At 35.2% G+C, this 21126-nt stretch overlaps 1 protein-coding gene across 1 annotated transcript in view; it reads left to right on the top strand.

The window, feature by feature from the left end:
* Positions 1-21126, top strand: part of LOC140747725 (uncharacterized) — a 35184-nt gene extending 14058 nt beyond the window's left edge. The window contains exons 16-43 of the mRNA XM_073080309.1: positions 454-597; positions 961-1083; positions 1492-1635; positions 1824-2042; positions 2534-2674; positions 2881-3054; positions 3818-3961; positions 4209-4370; positions 4653-4799; positions 6038-6193; positions 6667-6807; positions 7254-7448; positions 7900-8059; positions 8301-8410; positions 8663-8809; positions 9040-9230; positions 9336-9372; positions 9464-9692; positions 10574-10667; positions 10749-10927; positions 12841-13048; positions 14150-14353; positions 14495-14588; positions 14821-14977; positions 17966-18142; positions 18834-19009; positions 19607-19759; positions 20711-21126. Coding sequence (XP_072936410.1) covers positions 454-597; positions 961-1083; positions 1492-1635; positions 1824-2042; positions 2534-2674; positions 2881-3054; positions 3818-3961; positions 4209-4370; positions 4653-4799; positions 6038-6193; positions 6667-6807; positions 7254-7448; positions 7900-8059; positions 8301-8410; positions 8663-8809; positions 9040-9230; positions 9336-9372; positions 9464-9692; positions 10574-10667; positions 10749-10927; positions 12841-13048; positions 14150-14353; positions 14495-14588; positions 14821-14977; positions 17966-18142; positions 18834-19009; positions 19607-19759; positions 20711-20869 — 4365 coding nt within the window. The 3' untranslated portion in view covers positions 20870-21126. The remainder of the gene's footprint in view (positions 1-453; positions 598-960; positions 1084-1491; positions 1636-1823; positions 2043-2533; positions 2675-2880; positions 3055-3817; positions 3962-4208; positions 4371-4652; positions 4800-6037; positions 6194-6666; positions 6808-7253; positions 7449-7899; positions 8060-8300; positions 8411-8662; positions 8810-9039; positions 9231-9335; positions 9373-9463; positions 9693-10573; positions 10668-10748; positions 10928-12840; positions 13049-14149; positions 14354-14494; positions 14589-14820; positions 14978-17965; positions 18143-18833; positions 19010-19606; positions 19760-20710) is intronic.

Genomic DNA, 21126 nt, shown 5'->3' with positions numbered 1-21126 from the left:
GCGTTCTCTACCGGCTTTATAATGGTTAGTGTTCTGAGGAACTATTTGACCTGGTGTCCAACTCACCATTCCTCCATCGCACCACTCACCGAAGGATGATATTCAATTCACACTAACTGGACTCGTGGCGGTTCTCCACGGTTCGGTTTGCACGGACGTTCTCGTCAGGAACATGCAAGATGTGGAATAAACTTCCTCGTTTGTTGCCGGAGTGCTATGATATGTGGATCTTCAAAAAAGACGCAAAAGAGATTTTCTTCAATGCCCGCGATGGATTGGTGACCCCCCTGGTGTTGCAAATGTCCATAACCACGACGTTGACTACTTTATCGTTAGGTTCAACTTTACAAAAAGACTTGTAAACATCAATATCTGTATTTATTCAAATATTATACCCTTAAAACTGATAAAATGATACCCGTATAGCATTTATCTATTAAATGACATTTTCAGAACTTACAAGACGTGGAAGCCGTGCGTCGGCATTTGGATGAAATTGTGAATGTTCACGGACAGCTCGTGTGCAGCAAGTGCGGCGCGCCGCACAAGCTCTCCCAGCTGTACCTGGAGCACGTCGATACTTGCACTGGCCCTGCGGTTAGTTATTACTGTTATTATATAGATTTATATTTAAGACAAAACAGATAAGAATTTTATATAGATTGCATAAGACAAATCTGTAAACCGATTTTCATACTTTGTAATTTGGTAAGTGTTATTGATTAGCTTTGTTTGTTTGGTATTGTTGTCAAGAGTTAAAAGTTAACATCAAAATTGGAAATGGTTGGGTGTGTATTGGTGTGTATGTGATGTAAACTTACATATTTCTAGACTGCCTTTTTTGGCAAACGTTTTAAACATTTTTTTAGAAAACATGCTGTTCTCCCTAGAATTAATATGAAGGGAAACTTGAATTAATTAAGCATAGAGATAATTAGTAAAATGTTATTTAATTCACAGGAGCCGGTATATAGCATGATAAAGTGTGGTGTGTGCGAAAAGGAAATGAAGGATTCCGCTTGGATAAAACACATTGCTATTAATCATGAATACATCGCTTGGAAGGAAACAGAAACTCCAATGGTGAGTATTATGAATAGTAGTTTATAAAGCTGATAATTTATATAAACCGATAATATCGTGTAAAGTAAGGAATATCATAATAATTTGTAATCAGTGATGTGCTTCTTAAATTTAAATGTAGCATATCTACTCTGTATTTCAAAATTATTAGTCTTACATGCTTACTGAATATACAATCACATCTTAAAATATCTCACAACTACAGAATAAATGTGTCTTTCAAATTGGGTCTTTTCTCTGGATGGAAGTCTGTCAAATTTCATATTTTATATTTGTGATTGTTACTTGTTAAGATTATCTTACACGCACGATGAATATTTTAAAAGGAAACCAACTAAACTAGCAATGTTCTGTAGTAATACGTAATATCTTACATATGTTAAAAGTTATTACTTGACGGTGTTCTAGGATGTCAAGAGTTACGAGGCGATCTGGCATCACTTAACCAATCTTATAAAAACTATTGGTGCTCTAAAGTGTGCAGAGTGTGGATTGAAAAGAAAGTATGCTAAAGCCTACTTGTATCATGTAAAAGACTGTTACGGAAAAGTCGTAAGTATGAAGATTTGTAATAAATTTCGGTTTCGAATCTTACAGGTATTTTAACTTCTTATTTATTTTTCCATTTATTCAAGAGGTTATAAATAGTATAATATAGTATTTATAATAAAGTATTTAAACTTATACTTACCCACAAATTTCATTAACTGATTTTATTTTTCCTTCTTATTTACTTTCAGTATGCTGGAGTCGATGGTGAAAACAGTACATTGAATGAAAGCCGCATTTCTGAAATGGATACTACTATGGAAACGTCTTGTTTAGAGGACGAAAACGAGGACGGTTCAAAATTAGTGAAGTGCGGCGTGTGTAGCGAGGACATAGCAGTGCGGCAGTGGCTCGAACACATTCAGAAACAACATAACTATTTGGCCTGGCAGGACGGAGAAACACCCCTTGTAAGTGACTATTAAAATTTAATGTTTATGTTTTTTAATATAATATAGAAGTAGCAGACGAGCATGCAGTCCACCTGATGTTAAGTGGCTACTGCCACCCTTGGACATCTGTAATCAACTCCAGATAGGATTAGATATTGCTTCTTGAGGTCGGAACAGATGCGCTGCTACCCCTGAGGACTAACCTGGAACGCCTCGGAAAAGTATGTCTTTTAACACTTAACACTGCTGGTGTAAGGCAGAAATATGTGTGGCGATGGTGCCGCCGGAGTCGAACCACAAAGGGTTCTACCACCCTCATGTACGTGTATTTAAAAATTAGCTCTCGGTGTTGACTTACGTAGACAGTTGAGTGGTGATAACTTTATTTTTAATATAATTATGAACAGATATAAATAATATGACAAAATGACTCAACATATTTTGATATACACGCTGCTCTTTAAAAATTGTGATATTTTAATGTTTCATATGTTCATTGTCTCTTTCAGGATTTAGAAAACGAAGAGGAAATACGACAACATTTACACAATATAGTACAAAAGTGTGTGCGCTTAACCTGTTCACATTGTGGTATCGTTAAAAGAAAGGTTTCTATGTTCTATGAACACATAAAAACTTGTGATGGATCGGTTAGTGTATGTCTTTTTAACGAATTTAGCGTTTTTGACACTAAAATATAAGTAAATGGTTGAATTTTTAACAACGCCAAAAACAACTCGCTCATAGTGTATATGGCTTTTTTAACGATATTATCGTATTTGATCCTAAAGTATTATTAAATGGTTATATTTTTAGTCAAATAAAACTCGCTCATACTTAAATTTTCCAATTTCAGGTGTTATCCGAAGAGGAAGATGTTACAAAGTCAGAGGTTAAAAAAGAAAATTGGCGTACAGGTGCAATAGTGAGATGCGCGGTATGTCAGACTGAGATGAGAGATACTGTGTGGGTTGACCATATAGCCACTGAACACGACTATCTCGCCTGGAGAGATAATGAGAACCCTTTGGTATGTGGCAATTTTCTTATCTATCTATCGAATACCTTTAATCGAGCAATTCTTGTATATACAGGGTGAATTTTTCAAACGGGCCTTCAGGGCCAAATCCGAAACTATAACGATTAGCGAAAAATGCTGAAAGGAGTAACGCCGGGAATCGAACGAGTACAGTACATTTTGAAAAAAAATACACCCTCTATACACTACACTATCAGGTAGTGGAATAATATAGAGGGTGTATTTTTTTTCAAAATGAACTCGTTCGATTCCCGGCTAGGGAAAAAGTTATTTTAATAAAGTAATGATGCAGTTTTAGTTTTTATCAAAATCGGCCTCGTAACTCCTTTCAGCATTTTTCACTAATCCTTATAGTTTCGGGTTTGGCCCTGAAGGCCCGTTTGAAAAATTCACCCTGTATATTTATATTTATATTTACGATCTCGGAAACGGCTTCAATGATTTTCTTGATATTTTGTATGTTGGGGGTTTCGGGGGCAATAAATCGATCTAGCTAGGTTTTATTTTCAGAAAATGTCCTTATAACCGTGTTTTTTTTTCGAGTTCCTTCTTTTTGTGAGAAAAATAATTGCACTATTGACTTTTTATTTCAAATAATCGGTAATTTTGTTTCATTATTACAACATCGAGCCAAACTCGGTTATCCAGGTACTATATTCCAATTATTGTATCACAACAGTGACGAATAGTGCGTAATAGAATATGAAATATATAATAGAATAAAATATATAATAGAATAATATTTTTTTTTCAGAACGTGGATGACGAGGCGTCCGTTCGAGATCACTTGAACAAAATATTAGAATTCGTCGGAGAATTGACGTGTAGCACGTGCGGGAAGTTATCCAAATATGTTAGATCTTATATGCGGCATCGTAGGTCTTGTAATGAATCAGCGGTATGTATTATAAGTGTAATCATAATTGTAGTGGGTTGTAGTCAATAAATGCCTATCTATATCAGTATTTAATGTTTACAGCCCACATTACTTATTATTAAATTGAAAGTGGGTATGTGAAAGAAGTATTCATTTCTGTGGGTATATTTAAATACTGATCCAATATGTAATTCATCCACTGAATTAAATAAATATTTTTTTGACAATTTTCATACGCAAATATTCATTTTATATTTTTTGTATTCAGGATTCCGAGGATGACTCCTTTAAAATGCCTATACTTAAAGGAAAATCAGGAGAAGCGGTGAAATGCGCTCAATGCCAGCAGGAGATGGATGGCTCCTTGTGGATGGAACATGCAGCAAAGGAACACAATTATGTTGCCTGGAGAGAAACAGATCCGCCTTTGGTAAGTTCATTGCAAATATATTTTGTGCATATACAGCACGGTCTTTTGTTTGAAAATGTAATACAAGTACGATGTAAAAGCATTCAAATAGAAAAGTTTATAGTATCATAAGTGTCGTAGTTTTGTCTTTATTTATTATTTTTATAGGAGAGTACTCTGTGGTAACTATATATTAAATTTTATTATTTTAATATTTAATTATAGAAATCAGAATATTTCTTCTTATGGAACTGATTAATTAAAGATATAAATATAAGATCTTAATTTTGGTTTTATTTTCAGATTTTAGCGGACGAAGCCGCAGTGAAGGATTATTTCTATAATTTATTGCAACAGATTGGAGAGCTAGTTTGTAAGAAGTGTGGATTGGTTCGCAAGTATGTCAAACCATTCATGAATCATATAGAAGCGTGCCAAAAAGTTTCTTGGGTGAGTCTTTGTAATCTTCTTTTGATTTTCTTATTTATATGATATTTATAAAAAAATGATATAAATAGCCATTATATCTTCCGTTTATCTGTGATAAGCTTCGGTGATAAGGCATTTTCTTCAAAATCTTGAATAATAGAAGAATCTGTTACAGCCAAAGTGATAAATTCAGATATTATACATAATATCTAGTTATTATGTATAATATCTACTCAATTAAGTCAAAGTGATAAATAACACGAAATTAATCACATTAACCAGCCAATTTATATAATATCTTCAAAGACTTGGTTAAAGTAATAAAATAAGTATAAGGAAAGATTATATGTATCTATTTCAGTTTTCCTTAAGCATAATTATATTTTTTTGTAATTTTATAATGATCCACATGTCAAAAATATACATGTCGAGATACTTATTTTACGCCCAGTCTCTGTACACGATATACGTAAATCAGCTAAGACATTGATCAATCAAAAAAAGCATTATTAAAAAAAATACTTGCCTTGCTATTATCTCTATTCTGATTTATATTTTAAGTACATACTGAATTCATATGATTTGGACCCACTCGCTCGCAGGGCGCTGCCGCGCCATACCAATACCCAGCCTGGATAAAATTCTATAGTATTGTTAGGTTAGGTTGGAACATAAAAGAAATAAGAAACATAAAACTAAGCTATACGATTCACGATAATACGAACTAGATGATTCATAGTTACTCTAAAACAATAACTAAAATGACGTTGATATAACAGAATCCAATATTAATAATTTCAGTTAATCTTTAGATGTACTTCGGGCTTTAACAATAACATATTTATAACTTTAACCTGCTATTATATATAACAGCTAGATAAAGTGATTAATTGTCTGGACAAATTAGTAACTATACATAATAACCAGTCATTATGTATAATAGCTATTTGATCACTTTGATTGTGACATATCAATTTCTTTTTTCCAAGTTTTCTTTATTGTTAAATTTTAGGAATGTAATAAATGCATGCTTAGAGGTATTCTTGAGGTCAATGGCATTAAATTTAAATAATAATATTTAATTATCATCCGTAACTTGCACTCGATTAGTAAAAGTGAACAGCCATCCTATATTTTTTACGGTACATTTAGCCGCTTAATTCACTTAAATTGTCCTAATATTCGGTGACGTATAACAATATTTGACATAATGTAGGATATACTTAACGTAATACTAAAATGTGCGTCTGCGTTTCTAGAAAACTATAAGCAAATTTACGACAAAAGTAAAGAAGGAGAGGGGAGACATAGTGAAGTGTGCAGTTTGCTCCGTCGAGGTGGACGACACGGAGTGGCTGGCGCACATCGCGCAGGACCACCACTACCTGGCCTGGCGGGACAGGGATCCCGCGATTGTAAGTCAACATTCTAATAAAATCATTAAAAAACCTCTGTGGACTATCGTTTCTTCTGTGGAAATCTTTTCAGTTTCTAGGAGATTTAAAGTGTCTTCACATATGTATTCGGTTGGGAAATTAGTAACTTTCTTCATTTGGCTACTTGTCTATGAAATAAGCTATCCTTTGATAGCATAGACATATCTAAGAAAACTTTATTGTCGACATTTTAGTGTAGACTTCATCCATATTATGTGTTTATTCAAAGACTGTACAAAATGATCGTCGTAGTAATGTCCCCATTACACGTACACTTCATCGGATTTAAATTACGCATAATTCTTCACTTAGCTTCTATATTTAACCACATATAATTTGGGACTAAGATCGCTCACACGAAATTTTCATATAAATGAAAATAGATATAGAAATTTTAATACAGTATGATTTTTAATCCAGTCCCATAATTATCGTCTAAAATTTTATTTCAGGATTTAGAAAATGAGGACGAGGTTCGCAGTCACTTATCAAACATTGTTAATGAAGAAGGATACTTAGAGTGCTTCAAGTGTAAACTACAACGTAAACATCCGAAGAAGTTCTTGGAGCACATAAAACATTGCGACGGGACCGTAAGTACATTATTACGAATACATATATTAAAAACCAAATTAATTGATATTTCGCATTGTACTATATTTGTTGGAGAGTTAGTGGAATAATAATAAGTCAGATAAAACAAATACATTAGAAAGTTTGACTATGAGCTTCATTAGCATAATAAAAGGTGTGGTTACAGCGTATTTATGTTACATGCTATATGTATGCTATATGTATATGGCAGTATATGATTAAGCGTACATTACTTTAGTAATTGTGAGGACATTACATATTACATCCTCCGAAAGAAAATGTACCAGACAAACACATTGAATAATGTTTCTGTTTCTAATTTTAGTAAAGTTAAAGTTATTATGAAGTATTAAAACTGAAGTCTTATAGTAATATTATTAATCAAAGAAAATTACTAGTAATATTTAATTTAAATGTCTAATTGTATTTATTTTCAATATCTTAGTTAAATGAAAATGGTGGTCTAAACAACTCAATGTATGGAGAAGGTGGCCTTAATGAGTCGGACGTGGATGATACAGACGGCGCTGTGATCATCAAATGTGGAGTTTGTGAACAAGAACTACAGAAGGCACATTGGATCTTGCATATACAGAAGAAACACAAGTATCTTGCCTGGCAAGATGGCGAGAAGCCACTTGTTAGTATACATTTTTTAATTTCATCGAAAATAAACATAGAAGATATAGAAGGTACTAGAATCCGAATCACCTCCATACCTATTTCTACCTAATAACAGCAGAGTTAAGCGCTGCTGAGTTATAGTTTTAATGATGGGAAGGGAGACATACTTTTAATTTAGTCCTCAGGGATACCGACGTATCTGTGTTCAACCTCAGGTAGGAATTTAACCTTATCAGGGGTTGAGTTTGAAAGATGTCCATGGGCCGCAGTGGTTACTTACAGGTGAAATGAATGTCCGTTGCTATTTCGTCATTATGAAAAAGCAACACTTTAGATCAGATAGGTTCGTTTTGTATTTTTAAGAAATATTTTAATTCTAATAATCGGGCTGAAAGGAAACCTGTATATGCATTTTTTTTATTTTCATTTGAAATAATTTTATAATCTAATATTTTCTGTGTTTCCAGGATGTGAAAGATAAAGAAGCTGTATATAATCATTTGCATGCAATAAGTTTAAAAAACAACGGGTTGATATGTGTGGAGTGCGGGCTCGTTCGGAAGTACGTGAAGACTTACCTGCAGCACATCAATTTTTGCTCCGGTCCCGAAGATGTTATCACAAATGGTAAAAATGATATAGTAGTAGTTGTTGTATATAATTTAGCGAATCGAAAAAAATCAGGGGGAATTCAAGTTTATTTCATTCATAATTTTTTTACTATTATTTTTTATGTGTAGCTTTAAGGATTTAAATGAATTTAATTCAAAGTTATTGAAATTTTATGTCCATTTAAAGTGTTATTGTGTAAGTGTACTAAACTATCCCTTTAAGAAAATAATTAAAAGATGCTTATGATTATTTGTAGGAATGGTAGAATGCGGTGTCTGCGGCGAAAAGATGGAAGGCAACTCATGGCGTAATCACTCAATGCGGGAACATTACAATGTCGCGTGGATTCATGGCCGTAGTCCCATAGTATGTAACAATCCTTAGTATTTTTACTAAAGTCCTAGTAAAACAGAATAATCCATAATTGAATTGATTAGTACCAAAAGAACTCCTATCCTCCTCTCTCTTACGATACTTGGTTGTGTTTTTATATTAGTTATAAAAAATATGAAATTAGTAATAAAAAAGTATATAATCATTATATTACGATTCTCCGTTCTCAATTAAAAAGTCGGCTAAAATAAAAGTAAAACTTATAATAGTACATCATCTTTACAGGATTTACGAAAACTCAACGAAGTCGAAAAATATATGAAAGAATATTATGAATATAAACATAAGTTGGTATGTCGTATTTGTGGCTTGACCCGGAGCTCAATAGCAGGATTTTATGCACACATTTTGACATGTGGTAAGACGGAGGAGGTATGTATTCAACATTTAATGTAATACACACTACAATAATAAAGTCTCTGTTATCAAAGGTTTAATTATCTAGATTTGTTATTGATCTATTTAGATAAAAGATAAAAAAAATCATGAAAATGGTTTTGTCTTTGACGCCAATCTTATCTATGGCCACGAGTTGGAGTTATGAGGGAATCCACAAAAATGAGGGCTATAACAAAAAAGTACCCTAAATATTGTGTTTTCAGGAAATTGAATCATTTAAGGAAGTATGCAAGATTTGTAACCAGAAATATTTGTGCATTTACAAACCCCAGCATTACTCGGCACATAGAGCTCAAGAGTTAGCGAAAGAACGCAAAATACAGGCGGATAAAAAAATCGACGAAATAAAAGATGAGCCTGAATTCACTACTGGGCGAAGAAAAGCTGCTGAAAAGTATGAATCCAAATATATTTTTACTAACATTTGTTTGTAAATACTCTTTGTTGACGTTGCATTACAAAATAACAATTTAGTTTAATTCATTAATATGTTTTTCAGAGCAATCAGTGTCATTGAAGGCTATGCTGCTAAGTTGGTGAGTATAACAATCAAACAAACAATATAACAATTTTTATATCATATTTCCAATATAGAAATTATTTTATTAGTCCAATATATATTTTTAGTTCAGCGACTCTAAGTGCAGTTGTGGCTTTGAATCGGAAAATAAAGAGGAGGTGGCCAATCATAAATGTTCAGGACGTATTGAGAATACGAAAGAGAATAGCGACGATTCCGATGTTTCTATAAAATTGGATGATTACTCTGAGGAAGAGTCTGACGATACTGATATTGACTCCAACCTCTCAAACGAAGACGAACCGTCAACAGGCACTCTAAGGAAGATTAGGAATGGTTCGTATGTCCTAAATGTAAAGTTTTCAAATAAATTGTTGTATTTTAATATTCAATCATTGCTGTGATTAATGTTTTGTTGTCGTTAATACTGGTTTCTAAAGTCGTCGTAAACTGCTCTCAAAATGTATATAAACTAGGGGTGTGCGAATAATTCGAACTTACGAATTATTCGTTCCGAATCGAATATTAATATTCGATTCGAAACTCGAATCGAATAATTCGAAAATTCGAATTATTCGAAAGTTCCCGAATAATTCGAAAAATTTCGAATAATCCGAAAATTTTTGAATAATTCGAATTTTTTCAGGGTTTCTTATTTTCAATTTTCGAATAAAAATTTAACAGTCATATACATTTTATTTAAACCATATAGTTACACAAATAGAACAATTAATATAATTTTTTTTTTAATAATGAAATAATAAAAATTGAAATTTGGGGATGATCCTATTCTTGTAATGTTAATAAATAACTTATAAAAAAATGGATGGTAAAAATATTGATTGCCTTTTTTTACGGCACTTCAAAAAATTACCTGAAATTCATGCTTCTAGACTAGAATACCCCCTTAATACGCGAATTATTCGAAAACTTTCGAATTATTCGAAATTTTTACGAATTATTCGAAATTTTTCGAATTATTCGAAGAATTTCGAATTATTCGATTCGAATTTCGAATCGAATATTGATATTCGATTCGATTCGATTCGAACGATATTCGGACACCCCTAATATAAACCATTAATATTTTACTGGTCAAGCATATATGCAAGCAATACATATATGAATTAAAGATAGAAATTAATATGTGAATGACTGAATGTTTATTTTGTGTGTTGTACTTAGATACTGATTTTACTATTACTTCTTTTCTACAGATACATCTGGAGGCAAATACACTCCGAAATTTTCTAAGATGCCGGCTACTATAAGGGATGTGAGAACCTATTTGCAAGAAGGCGTGGTAGATTAGTAAGTAATAAATAATGAAAATGTGTGTTTTAATTGCAAGGTGTAATTTTTTTTTTAAATAAAATATTTTCTTATTTTTAGCTTGAATTTGTACAATAACAACGAGAGGCTTTTCCCACAATGGGATGACTGTAATTATGAAGTAGTTTCCGAAGGGTTACGGTCACAGTATTTACCGACCTTGGAACAATCCTGTAAAGTGAACATTGTCGGTAAAGATTGGACGTCGTACAAAAGATTCCAAGCTGAAAAAGGCAGAGGTATGATTTTTCTTTGATATGGTTCGGTAAACTCATGATGTGTTTCAGTTTTATGTATTTGTTGAAATAATAGTGCAAAAATAGGCTCACGAGAAGCCCTTATATGTATATTATAACCTTATATGTTATAAGTTCGTCGTATTCAGTGAATCACGTAGATCTTTAAAATCAACGTAAATCTTGATGTTACGGTTTGAATAAAATACCTCGCACCAAAAAACACGATACCGAAGAACGCACTACGAGTACTATTCGCGTATTGAACATACAGGAATAAGTTGTTTATATACTGTAATCATGCCTATTCGTTTGTACCTGGCGAGGATCTAAATGTGATATTACCGGCGGACTAAGGCCGGCCTGAGGCCCCGGGCAGAAAGTTGAATGGAGGTCTCCTAGTCTAAAAAGTTGATACTTCGCCGATACAAATATTCCATAGACTTATACTTCGCCGACAAATACTTATTTCAGTGATTGTGATGAGTCCGGCGTTGTCTTTTCTTTAAGTATTACCAACTGTGTTTGGGGGCTCCTAGGACTGAGACCCTGGGGCGGACCGCCCCCTATGTGTGGTCCCGTAGTCCGCTAGTGTGTGGTATTAAGGCCCGCTCCACATCGAATCTCCTTCTCGCGAAGCTTCCATCTTACGGTCTTCCCGAGAGGCTGTGCACATGGGTAGCCAGTTTTCTGTCTGAGCGGCAAATCAAAGTCGTAGTAGACGGGTGCTGCTCAGACACGAAGCATGTTAACGCTGGCGTGCCCCAGGGCTCTGTTCTCTCTCCCACGCTATTCATTCTGCATATCAATGACATGTTGAAAAAAACTGGCAGCATTCATTGCTATGCAGATGATAGTACGGGAGATGCTGTGTATACAGGCCGTGCAAACACCTCTCGGACTCTCGTGGAGGAAAGCAGAATCCGACTTGTGTCTGAAATCGAAGACTCTCTGGAGCAGGTCTCGACATGGGGTCGACTTAACCTTGTTGAGTTTAACCCCACGAAGACACAAGTCTGCGCGTTTACCGCTAAAAAAACCCCATTCGTCATAGCGCCACGGTTCCAAGGTATTCCACTCACCATTGATAAAAGTGTGGGGATCCTGGGAGTTGACATATCGTGTGACGTGCAGTTCCGGTGTCATTTGGACGTTAAGGCCAAGTTGGCATCAAGAAAGCTGGGCGTCCTGAACAGAGCGAAGCAGTACTTCACTGCGGGGCAACTCCTTCTGTTGTATAAGGCTCAAGTGAGACCTCACATGGAGTACTGCTCCCATCTCTGGGCAGGGGCGCCCCAATACCAACTTAACCCACTTGACTCCGTGCAAAAACGCGCTATCCGAATCGTCAACGACCCCAGGACCTCCGATCGGTTAGAACCTTTAAGCTTGCGGAGGGACATAGGTTCCCTCTGTGTGTTCTACCGGCTTTACAATGGTGAGTGCTCCGAGGAACTATTTGACCTGATGCCTACGTCACCATTCCTCCATCGCACCACTCGCCGAAGGATGAGGTTCCATCCACACCAACTGGACCCGTGGCGGTCCTCCACAGTTCGGATTGCACGGACATTCTTGCCACGAACGTGCAAGATGTGGAATTAACTTCCTACTGAGGTATTCCCAGAGCGCTATGACATGGGGCTCTTCAAAAAAGGTGCAAAAAGAACTCTCCTTCAAAGCCGGCGATGCATTGGCGACTCCTCTGGTGTTGCAAATGTTCAATGTTCATAGGCGACGTTGACTACTTTCCATCAGGTAGCACGTCTGCTTTTTCGTTAGGCTCAAACATATAAAAAAAAAAAAAAAAAAAACTCGCTAGAATGCGAGAAAAAACCGATTCGTATAGGCTTCACATTCTCGTTTCTCGTGCTTTTCTTGCGCAATAAATTAGAATCGCAATAAACACTGTGCAGGTTACAGCGTGTTGTTCACGGGCGGCTGCATCCAGTACATGTCGTGGGCGCCGCTGGGCGCGGCGGAGGGCGCGGGCGCGGACGCGGGGGCGGGGGTGAACGTGGTGTGCGTGGCGGCGCACCGCGCGCCCGACTGCCCGCGCCTGCTCGCGCGCGACGTGCCGCGACACCCCGCGCTGCTGCAGATGTGGGACTTCGCTGATTTCAAGTACGTATTATATATAGCCCGACAAACTTTGTACCGCCTAAAAATATATTTATCAAATATATTTCATATAAAATATAGCCTATGTTACTCGTGGATAATGTAGCTTTCGAATAGTGTAAGAATTTTTAAAATCGGTCCAGTAGTTTTTGAGCCTGCCTATTCATTACAACCAAACAAACAAACAAAGTTTTCCTCTTTATAATATTATATTCGTGTAGATTACATGGATATAGAGTATAGACCGCGTCAAACTCCTAGTTCACTCTGAATATAGTAGTGAATCGCGTCGCCATAGTAAATTGTATGACACTTGCTCACAACAACTTCAGTGCGGACTAGCAGTTTGACGCGGACTATGCTAGGCGTGAATACTTTGATAAGTCGACCTAAATTTACAAATATGTGCGTATACATATATATAATTTTATTACGTAAGAATTTGAAATTTGAATTTGAAAAACTTACCAAAGAGTACAAGTAGCTGCAATGACGAGGAGGCATTGTTGACTTGTTAAATTATTTGCGCCTGGTACGGATGTATTTTTTTAATAGAAATTTATTCATCACTATAATAAAATAAAAAAATACAAAAAGTGACATGTTGGTTCTCTATACTTTTGGTCGCCGTTAAAACAAGTCATAATTATTTTAACAGGCACTCGATTTTGTGAGCTACGATTCATTTTATACCGTATATCTTTAATTGTATCTAATTACTATGTGTGAAATTGATCCATTTCGTAGTGAAATTCTAATTAATTTGACATATTGTTATAAATGTTATCATTAATTAAAGTGATGAGATAATATATCACTTTAATTACTGTTTTTACATTGTAAGATGCCAAGATTATTATTATTACGAATACGTATGTAAGTATGTATTCGAAGACGATAATGGACCCAATTATTTTAATGGGCATACTCCACGGGTAAAATATTATCACAACACGTGCCAATAAGCAATTATGGAATTACTGACAAATTTAAATTATATTTAAATATAATTATATGTTAGGTACATACACTATTTAAACATGCGTTAATTATGCAATGAAAAACCGAAAACATTTATTTAATATTGTGTGTTAATGTTTTCAGAACTAAACCAAGATTAGCATTTGGATTGGCTCACGATTACGGAACAGTTTGGGCTTTTGATTGGTGTCCAGCCGGTGCAAGAGATGTGTTAAAGGATGACAAGTTAGATAACAAACGGCCAAGGCTGGGCCTGTTAGCTATGGCGTGTTCCAACGGGTCCACTTATATATTTCCTGTCCCGTATCCGGATAGAAGCCAAACTGAGTAAGTTTGTTTCTTTTATTAATACAATTCCAAAACTCTCCCTTCTATTTTTTTTATTTAGTTGGACTGCATACTTTTCTTATAATTTAAATATATATATAAATATTTTTTTAATTTATAAAACACCTTTGCTTTTTGCAGTAACATACCATTTTACAAATTGAAACCGTGCGTAGAACTGAGACTTACAAGAGGACGTAATATATATCAGGCGACTTCAGTAAATTGGAGTATGGTAAGTAAATTAATGAAGGCTGCTTAAATATTAAAGTTCCAATACTGTTATTCTCTTCAAAAATTGAATTATCTCACACAAAAATGACTTTTGTGTACTGAATACTTCAAGAATAAGGAATGTTGAATTAAATAGCAAAGTTATGTAAAAATATTTATAACTTAATGTATTTATTAATTGTGCAATTAAATAAGTAGCAACTTAATAAGAGGCACCTATACATATTTTCCAGGTACAAGGATATACAACCATTTCAGTAGGATATGGAGATGGAACAACAGCTATGTATGATCTCCTTACTGAATCCCCTCTGCTCAAGGATAAAGAAGGCGATCTTATGATTTTATATCCATTTCAAGATGAGCGCGTGCACAATTCATGTGTAACAGGTTTGTAAAGAATTATGCAATTTTACTCCACAAAATAGTAAGTTTGGTCTATTGATTCGACAAATTTTAAAATTGTAATTTGACCAAAAAGGGATACCCGGTAATATATTAGACTACAATATGATATAATAGGACACGAAACGACATGTCACATCACGTCATGTCGCATCCTGTTACGTTAAGACACGATACGACACAACATCACACCTGTGATGTGGTGTCGTATCTATAGTCTGATTCAGAATTAGGTGTCCAAAATGTAAACAAAGAAATGTCACTGTCAAAATTAACAAGAAACAAAAACTTTAACAAACTCAACAAAAAACGAAAACTTTACAATTATTCACAATTTAACAAACGCGCTATGAAAACGATAATACATTCGAGTTCAATTACAATCACGAAAATAAATAACATCAGCTACGAAACTGAAAAATGACGGCACAAGAAATGTTCTGGGTTCCGATTGTGTTACCATTATCACATTTTAACTTTCTACCATAAACCTTGTTTTTTATTATTATTACTGTATGGGACGAAATTGAGGTAATATAAATAGTAGAAAATGTGAATTGATCTTATTTTTTTTTAATTATTATTTTATTATTGTTGTATTAATTTAATATTGTCAAAAATAAGAAACTACCATTTGAAACATATTTTCTTGATAGGTCAACACCTTTGTTTACATTTTGGACACCTAATTATGAATCAGACTATAGAAGAGTGCCGTGCCGCCACCTGCTAGCGGCGCCATGTCGTTACACGGTAGCCGGTGCCGCACCGTAGATATATGCCCACGCCCAATGACATTTTATACTAGACATGTTATACGCCCACTAACTTGAGAGAAAACTTGAGCGAAACTGCTTTGATAGCACACATGCACGTTTTTTATTTTACTTACCTTTAACTACATAGACAAATGTTCTATAAGGGACAGAGCTATTAGAACAATGTGATAAAAAAAGACAACTAGTGTTTGACCTTGCGTTTCAAGTGTACGCAAACGTAAATATTGACCATGGAATATAGTGACCAATGATTACTTCAGTCAAAACGGGACATCGATTTTTTTATGTCAAATACTTTTTACTTGAAAAAATATAGTTAAAAATAATAAAAAACACGCTTTTATGATAAAATTAACTAAAAAGTAGAAAATAATTTTCAATATAGGTATCATTTAAGGAACAGTAAATAGTATAATTGTGCAAAAAATGTGGGGCGCTTTATGAAAACTGATCAATGGAGCACCCCATGTTTTTTTTCACAATTATACTATTTACTGTTACTTAATTAACAATGGTAACGGTTCATTTCGGAGACAACGGCACGAAGCATCGAAAAAAGGGACTGTCCCGTTAAAAACGGGACGTATGGTGGCTTTCCCATTGATTCGCATGCCTGTCAAAGACAAAGAAATAATGGAACAGAAGGTAAAAAATGTTCAAAACTGTCGATAATAGTTTTAGTATGTCGTTTACGTAGAAATGTTATAGTACAGTTTAACTAAATAAATTATTATTATATAAAAATATAATTTGAAAGAATGTATCTATACAGATGTATCGACTGGTTTAAAATATACGATTTAAAAATTGTTTATATTTATTATCATAGATTAGTAAATATTACTCACTCCTAACAAGAAAATGTACCCAGTTTTGAGAATTGAAATAGTTGCGTAAAAAAGTTTTGCCACGTCTCCGTGCTAAAATGTCTCTAAAATATTTGAAATAATTATTTATTTATTATGTAAATTACGCAGTATTAGTTATTTATTCGTAAATTTTCTCTAAAAATGTTTTTATTTGTCAAGAATTCAAAACAAGAACTTACTAATAAGCCGTTTGTGGCTTATTTCAATTTCAAGGCGACGAAGTATCTTTACTAATTATTATATATTATTATATTATCAGTTTTATTTTACACACGACCATTAATTGCAAAGTTGTGTAAATTTTATAAATGTACTAGCTGTCCCAGCAAACATTGTGTTGCCATATAAATAAAAAAAATGTTAAGGGTGAACAACCCTTATCACTTAAGAGATATGAAAAATAGATAGTAGCCAATTCTCAGACTTACTGAATATGCATATAAATTTTGGTGAAAATCAGTAAAGCCGTTTCGCAGGAGTAGGTACAGTAACTAACATTGTGACATGAGAATTTTATATATAAGATTCTAATTTTACCGTGGTCTTTTTGAGGATTAATTTCTGGCTATACAAAGATTGTTTATTAAATTATGTTTAGGTTAAGGAAGAAATACGACCTTAATGATTGAAATATTTATTCAATTAAAGAAATTTTAAAATACCGTATACTATCCTATATAAATTTTATGGTAATATTTTTTATTATTTACAACAGGTATCGAAGGAAATTTAGAGATTAGGATACAGAATTTCCCATATATCGATTTTATTTTATTAAAATAAACTATAAAAAGTTATATTTTGACTAAAAACACACTAATATAAAAATTAAGCAGTGGGATTTTAAACTATAACATACGACATATGAACATCGTCAGATTCAATAAAATGTCACTTCTGTTCTGTTGATCTATGACCATGCATTTTGCGTCTTTATCACTTTCATTCACAAAAACATACTTTGTCTCTTTCTGGTTACTCACGTAATCATGGCGGATCGAACACGAAAAATAAACAAAATTTAATAATTTCTCTTCATTTACGTGTGATAGGTGATTCCATGAAGTTTGTTTCTTTTTCGAGCATAATTTTTGCATTTACGCATTGCACAAGAAGGCATTTTGAGGCTTAAAATTCAAAATTATGACGTTTAACGTGTTCAGTGACATTCGTGTGTATTACTACGCCGCGCGAGAGCGACTGGAGTCGTTTCAACTCGTTTTACACCACTTGACGTATTTTGTATGTTTCAAGTTTTGCCCGCTTGTGGCGTATCTTCAGGTTATAGATCAATGCCCACGCCCTAACCATTGCGTATTGTGCAGCGTTGGCGTCGTGCGCGATGGGCGCGTGGTGCAGCGCGTCGGTGACGGGCAGCGCGGGCGCGACGGGTGCGGCGGGAGGCGCGCGGCCGCTGCGCGCGCACGTGCCGCTCGCCGCCACCGCCGCCACGTTCACGCCGCTCTGGCCCTCCGTGCTGCTCTCCGGGGACGACACCATCGGTAAACACGTTTTGGATATACATTGACACATTTTGTAAACTCTTTGTAGACATTAAAGGAGATTATAGATTTGAGACTATTGCAGTAATGTTAGGATTATGCAATACCAGATTATTGCGTATTTGATGCATTGTTAAAGTCGAATTCTGGCAAATGTGCATCCATTGTAATATATGCACACCGGTTCTCAATATGTCGATAACGTGTTGCATTTCGAAACATCGCCATATCTAGTGGGAGATCTTTCTTTGTTAAAAGCATGATACATCATAACTCAAATTATATTAGTTACCTAATGGTGGAAATTCGGCCATATTAGTTGGCTACCGATAAAAATTTAACCATAACATAATACAAAATGTAAGGATGTTGTAATCGATAACAATAAAGCTTGATAACAGACAACCAAAGTACCAAACAACAAAGAAGAATAAAAAGAAAATCGGTTAACAAACTAAACTAAAAAAAATTAACACTTTTGTCAAAGTTTATTTAAGTACACATGTTAAATTGTTCATATGGGCCAAAAGCTTAAGTGAAAAATGCTGAAAGAAGTTACGAGGTTGATATTGATAAAAATTTAAACTGCATAGTTTTAGCATTTTCCTCTAATTCTTATAGTGTCAGAATTGACCCTAAAGGCCAATATGAAACATTTACCGTGTGTAACGAATTCGTTGTTTATTCCCAGTGGGTCACTCCGCGAACGAGATCGAGTGGGGGTGCTCGGGGCGGCGGCTGGGCGGCGTGCGCGCGCTGGCGGGCAGCGTGCGGCGCGCGCGCGTGACGGTGGCCGCGCCGCCGCTGCTGTACGCGCTGCGCCCGCACCCCGTGCACTCGCAGGGGCACAAGTCGCTCTACAGACGGGTATGTCACCACGTCACCTACCACTAGTTACTCCCAGTAGGGCACGCCGCCAACGAGATCGAGTGCAACGGCACCACGTCACCTACCACTATCTATACTTTATTTTTATTTTATTCTATTATATATTCTATATTCTATTCTATTCTATTCTATTCTATTCAAATTTATTTTATTTTATTATTAAATTTATATTACTTCGGTCGAACACAACTACAAACATATACTCCGTAGTAACAGTAAGGGCACATTAACGCACCTATGTACCCGTGGACTAGAGCGGGAAGCGGACGGGTGCCGGGGAGTCCCGCGCAGTCTTCGTCCCGCTAATACATACAATTTGCTGTTGCGACGCGTTTCTATATTCAGAGTGGACTAGAAGTTTTGCGTGGACTCTACTAGCCGTGAATAAGTCGAAAATACACACTTTTAATTGCAGCAATTTTTACTCTTTGGTGATCGATTCCTTCGATTTTGAGATAGATATAACTCGATAGAAAATTTATACTAATTAGACAAAGCCAACACCACTGACATAATCTAATAGAGCTCATATACTTTTAGTATCATAATATATTAATGCATTGCTTATTCGTACAGACCGTAGCAATGGTGGACATGGTGCCACTAGCAAGGAAGAGATCCAGGCAGAGATCCAACGATGAACTATCAATGAAGGTGGAACCTATCACATACGAAGAGGCGGTGCAATCTCATGGGATTGAATTCAAGATTGAATACAACTTGGACAAGGTAATTTGAAATTATTTATGTTAGGATGAAATTACAGTGATCCAAAGGAAAATTTTGTGGGGGAATTTTAGTGTTTGTTTGTGTTTTTTTGGTTCTTACTTTGTGGTTATGTTTCATTGTGGCCCATTATCAGCTGAATATTACGCATGGAAATTTGGGAACGCAAAGTACAAAAAACCCTATTTAATAAAAAAACAATATTGTATGAAAATTAATTGATACAAACTTGAGTTTTGATAATAATATAGAAACTAGTAATATTGCCTCGCATGAACATTTGGAATCAACCTCCGAGCTTAATCTCACGTGAGATCGGTCGCAGATGCGATGTTGTTTCCTGAAGACTAACGCCCGTAATTAATAAAATAAATCTATCCAAAGTATGGTATAAATTGATAAAATTTTCTATTAAGATTTTCAATTTGAGCTTAGATGGGTAAAACATTGGCCAGATTAATTATTATTAGTGACGAGCTTAAATTGGATCACCCAATATAAGCCGGTTTGTCTTATTACGCCATTCAAATCAGAACAACAGTTCTTAGCATTGTTGTTATTATGTAGACGTAGGAATGGTGGGTCTCTGGAGTCGAACTACGAAGGGTTCTACCACTTTTTAACACGCTTTTATTAGCTTGGGTTGTATTTATGTATATAGGTATGTATGTAACTAAGTAAAGGAATCTTTGAACCCGATTTCTATCCACTTTAAACCTTTAGTTTAATTCAAAATTTTGAAGAATTATCTAAAACCGATGTACCATTGTCCTTATCAACATTCTCAGGATTAACGATTTTAGAGGCGAGATTGTTCGAGCGCCTTAGAGAAAGTTCATCGCACAGTTACTAGATTGCAACAATTATTGCTTTTTAGTTTCAATAACTGTTATAATAAATAATAATGTTATATTACAATGGGTTGTTGATGATTGTATGCATTGCGTTCCGTAGTCGCTGGTGAACCGCGTGCAGTCGAAGCCGCGCGAGCCGTGCCCGGAGCGCTTCCCGCTGGCCGACGTGTGCGCCATGGCGTACTGCCCCGCCGCCGCGCACGCCGCGCGCCTCGCCGTCGCCACGCACGCCGGACTTGTCTTCCTCATCGACGCATAGATACTACCTACTGCGACCTGTACCCTTAGTATGAGTTTTTACGTGTAGACAAAAAATACTGTTTTTGTTTTTGTTTACGTATTTACCATATATTTCGCACTATAATCCGCTACGGGCGCTGATTTGTAATTTATGGGCAAATACGTAAACAAATACTAAAACAGTATTTTTTGTAAAAACTCGTATACTTAGGCAGTACTACTGCTAGTACTAAACAACTGATGTTGCTACAAACAACTATAAGTACTACTTGGAAT

The sequence above is a fragment of the Epargyreus clarus genome, unplaced genomic scaffold (assembly GCF_041222505.1).
Source record: "Epargyreus clarus isolate Ecla_fem2 unplaced genomic scaffold, WU_Ecla_fem_2.2 ptg000015l, whole genome shotgun sequence".
Taxonomy (NCBI): Eukaryota; Metazoa; Arthropoda; class Insecta; order Lepidoptera; family Hesperiidae; genus Epargyreus; species Epargyreus clarus.
The sequence above is the reverse complement of the archived record's forward strand: the minus strand, read 5'-3'. Positions and strand labels throughout refer to the sequence as shown.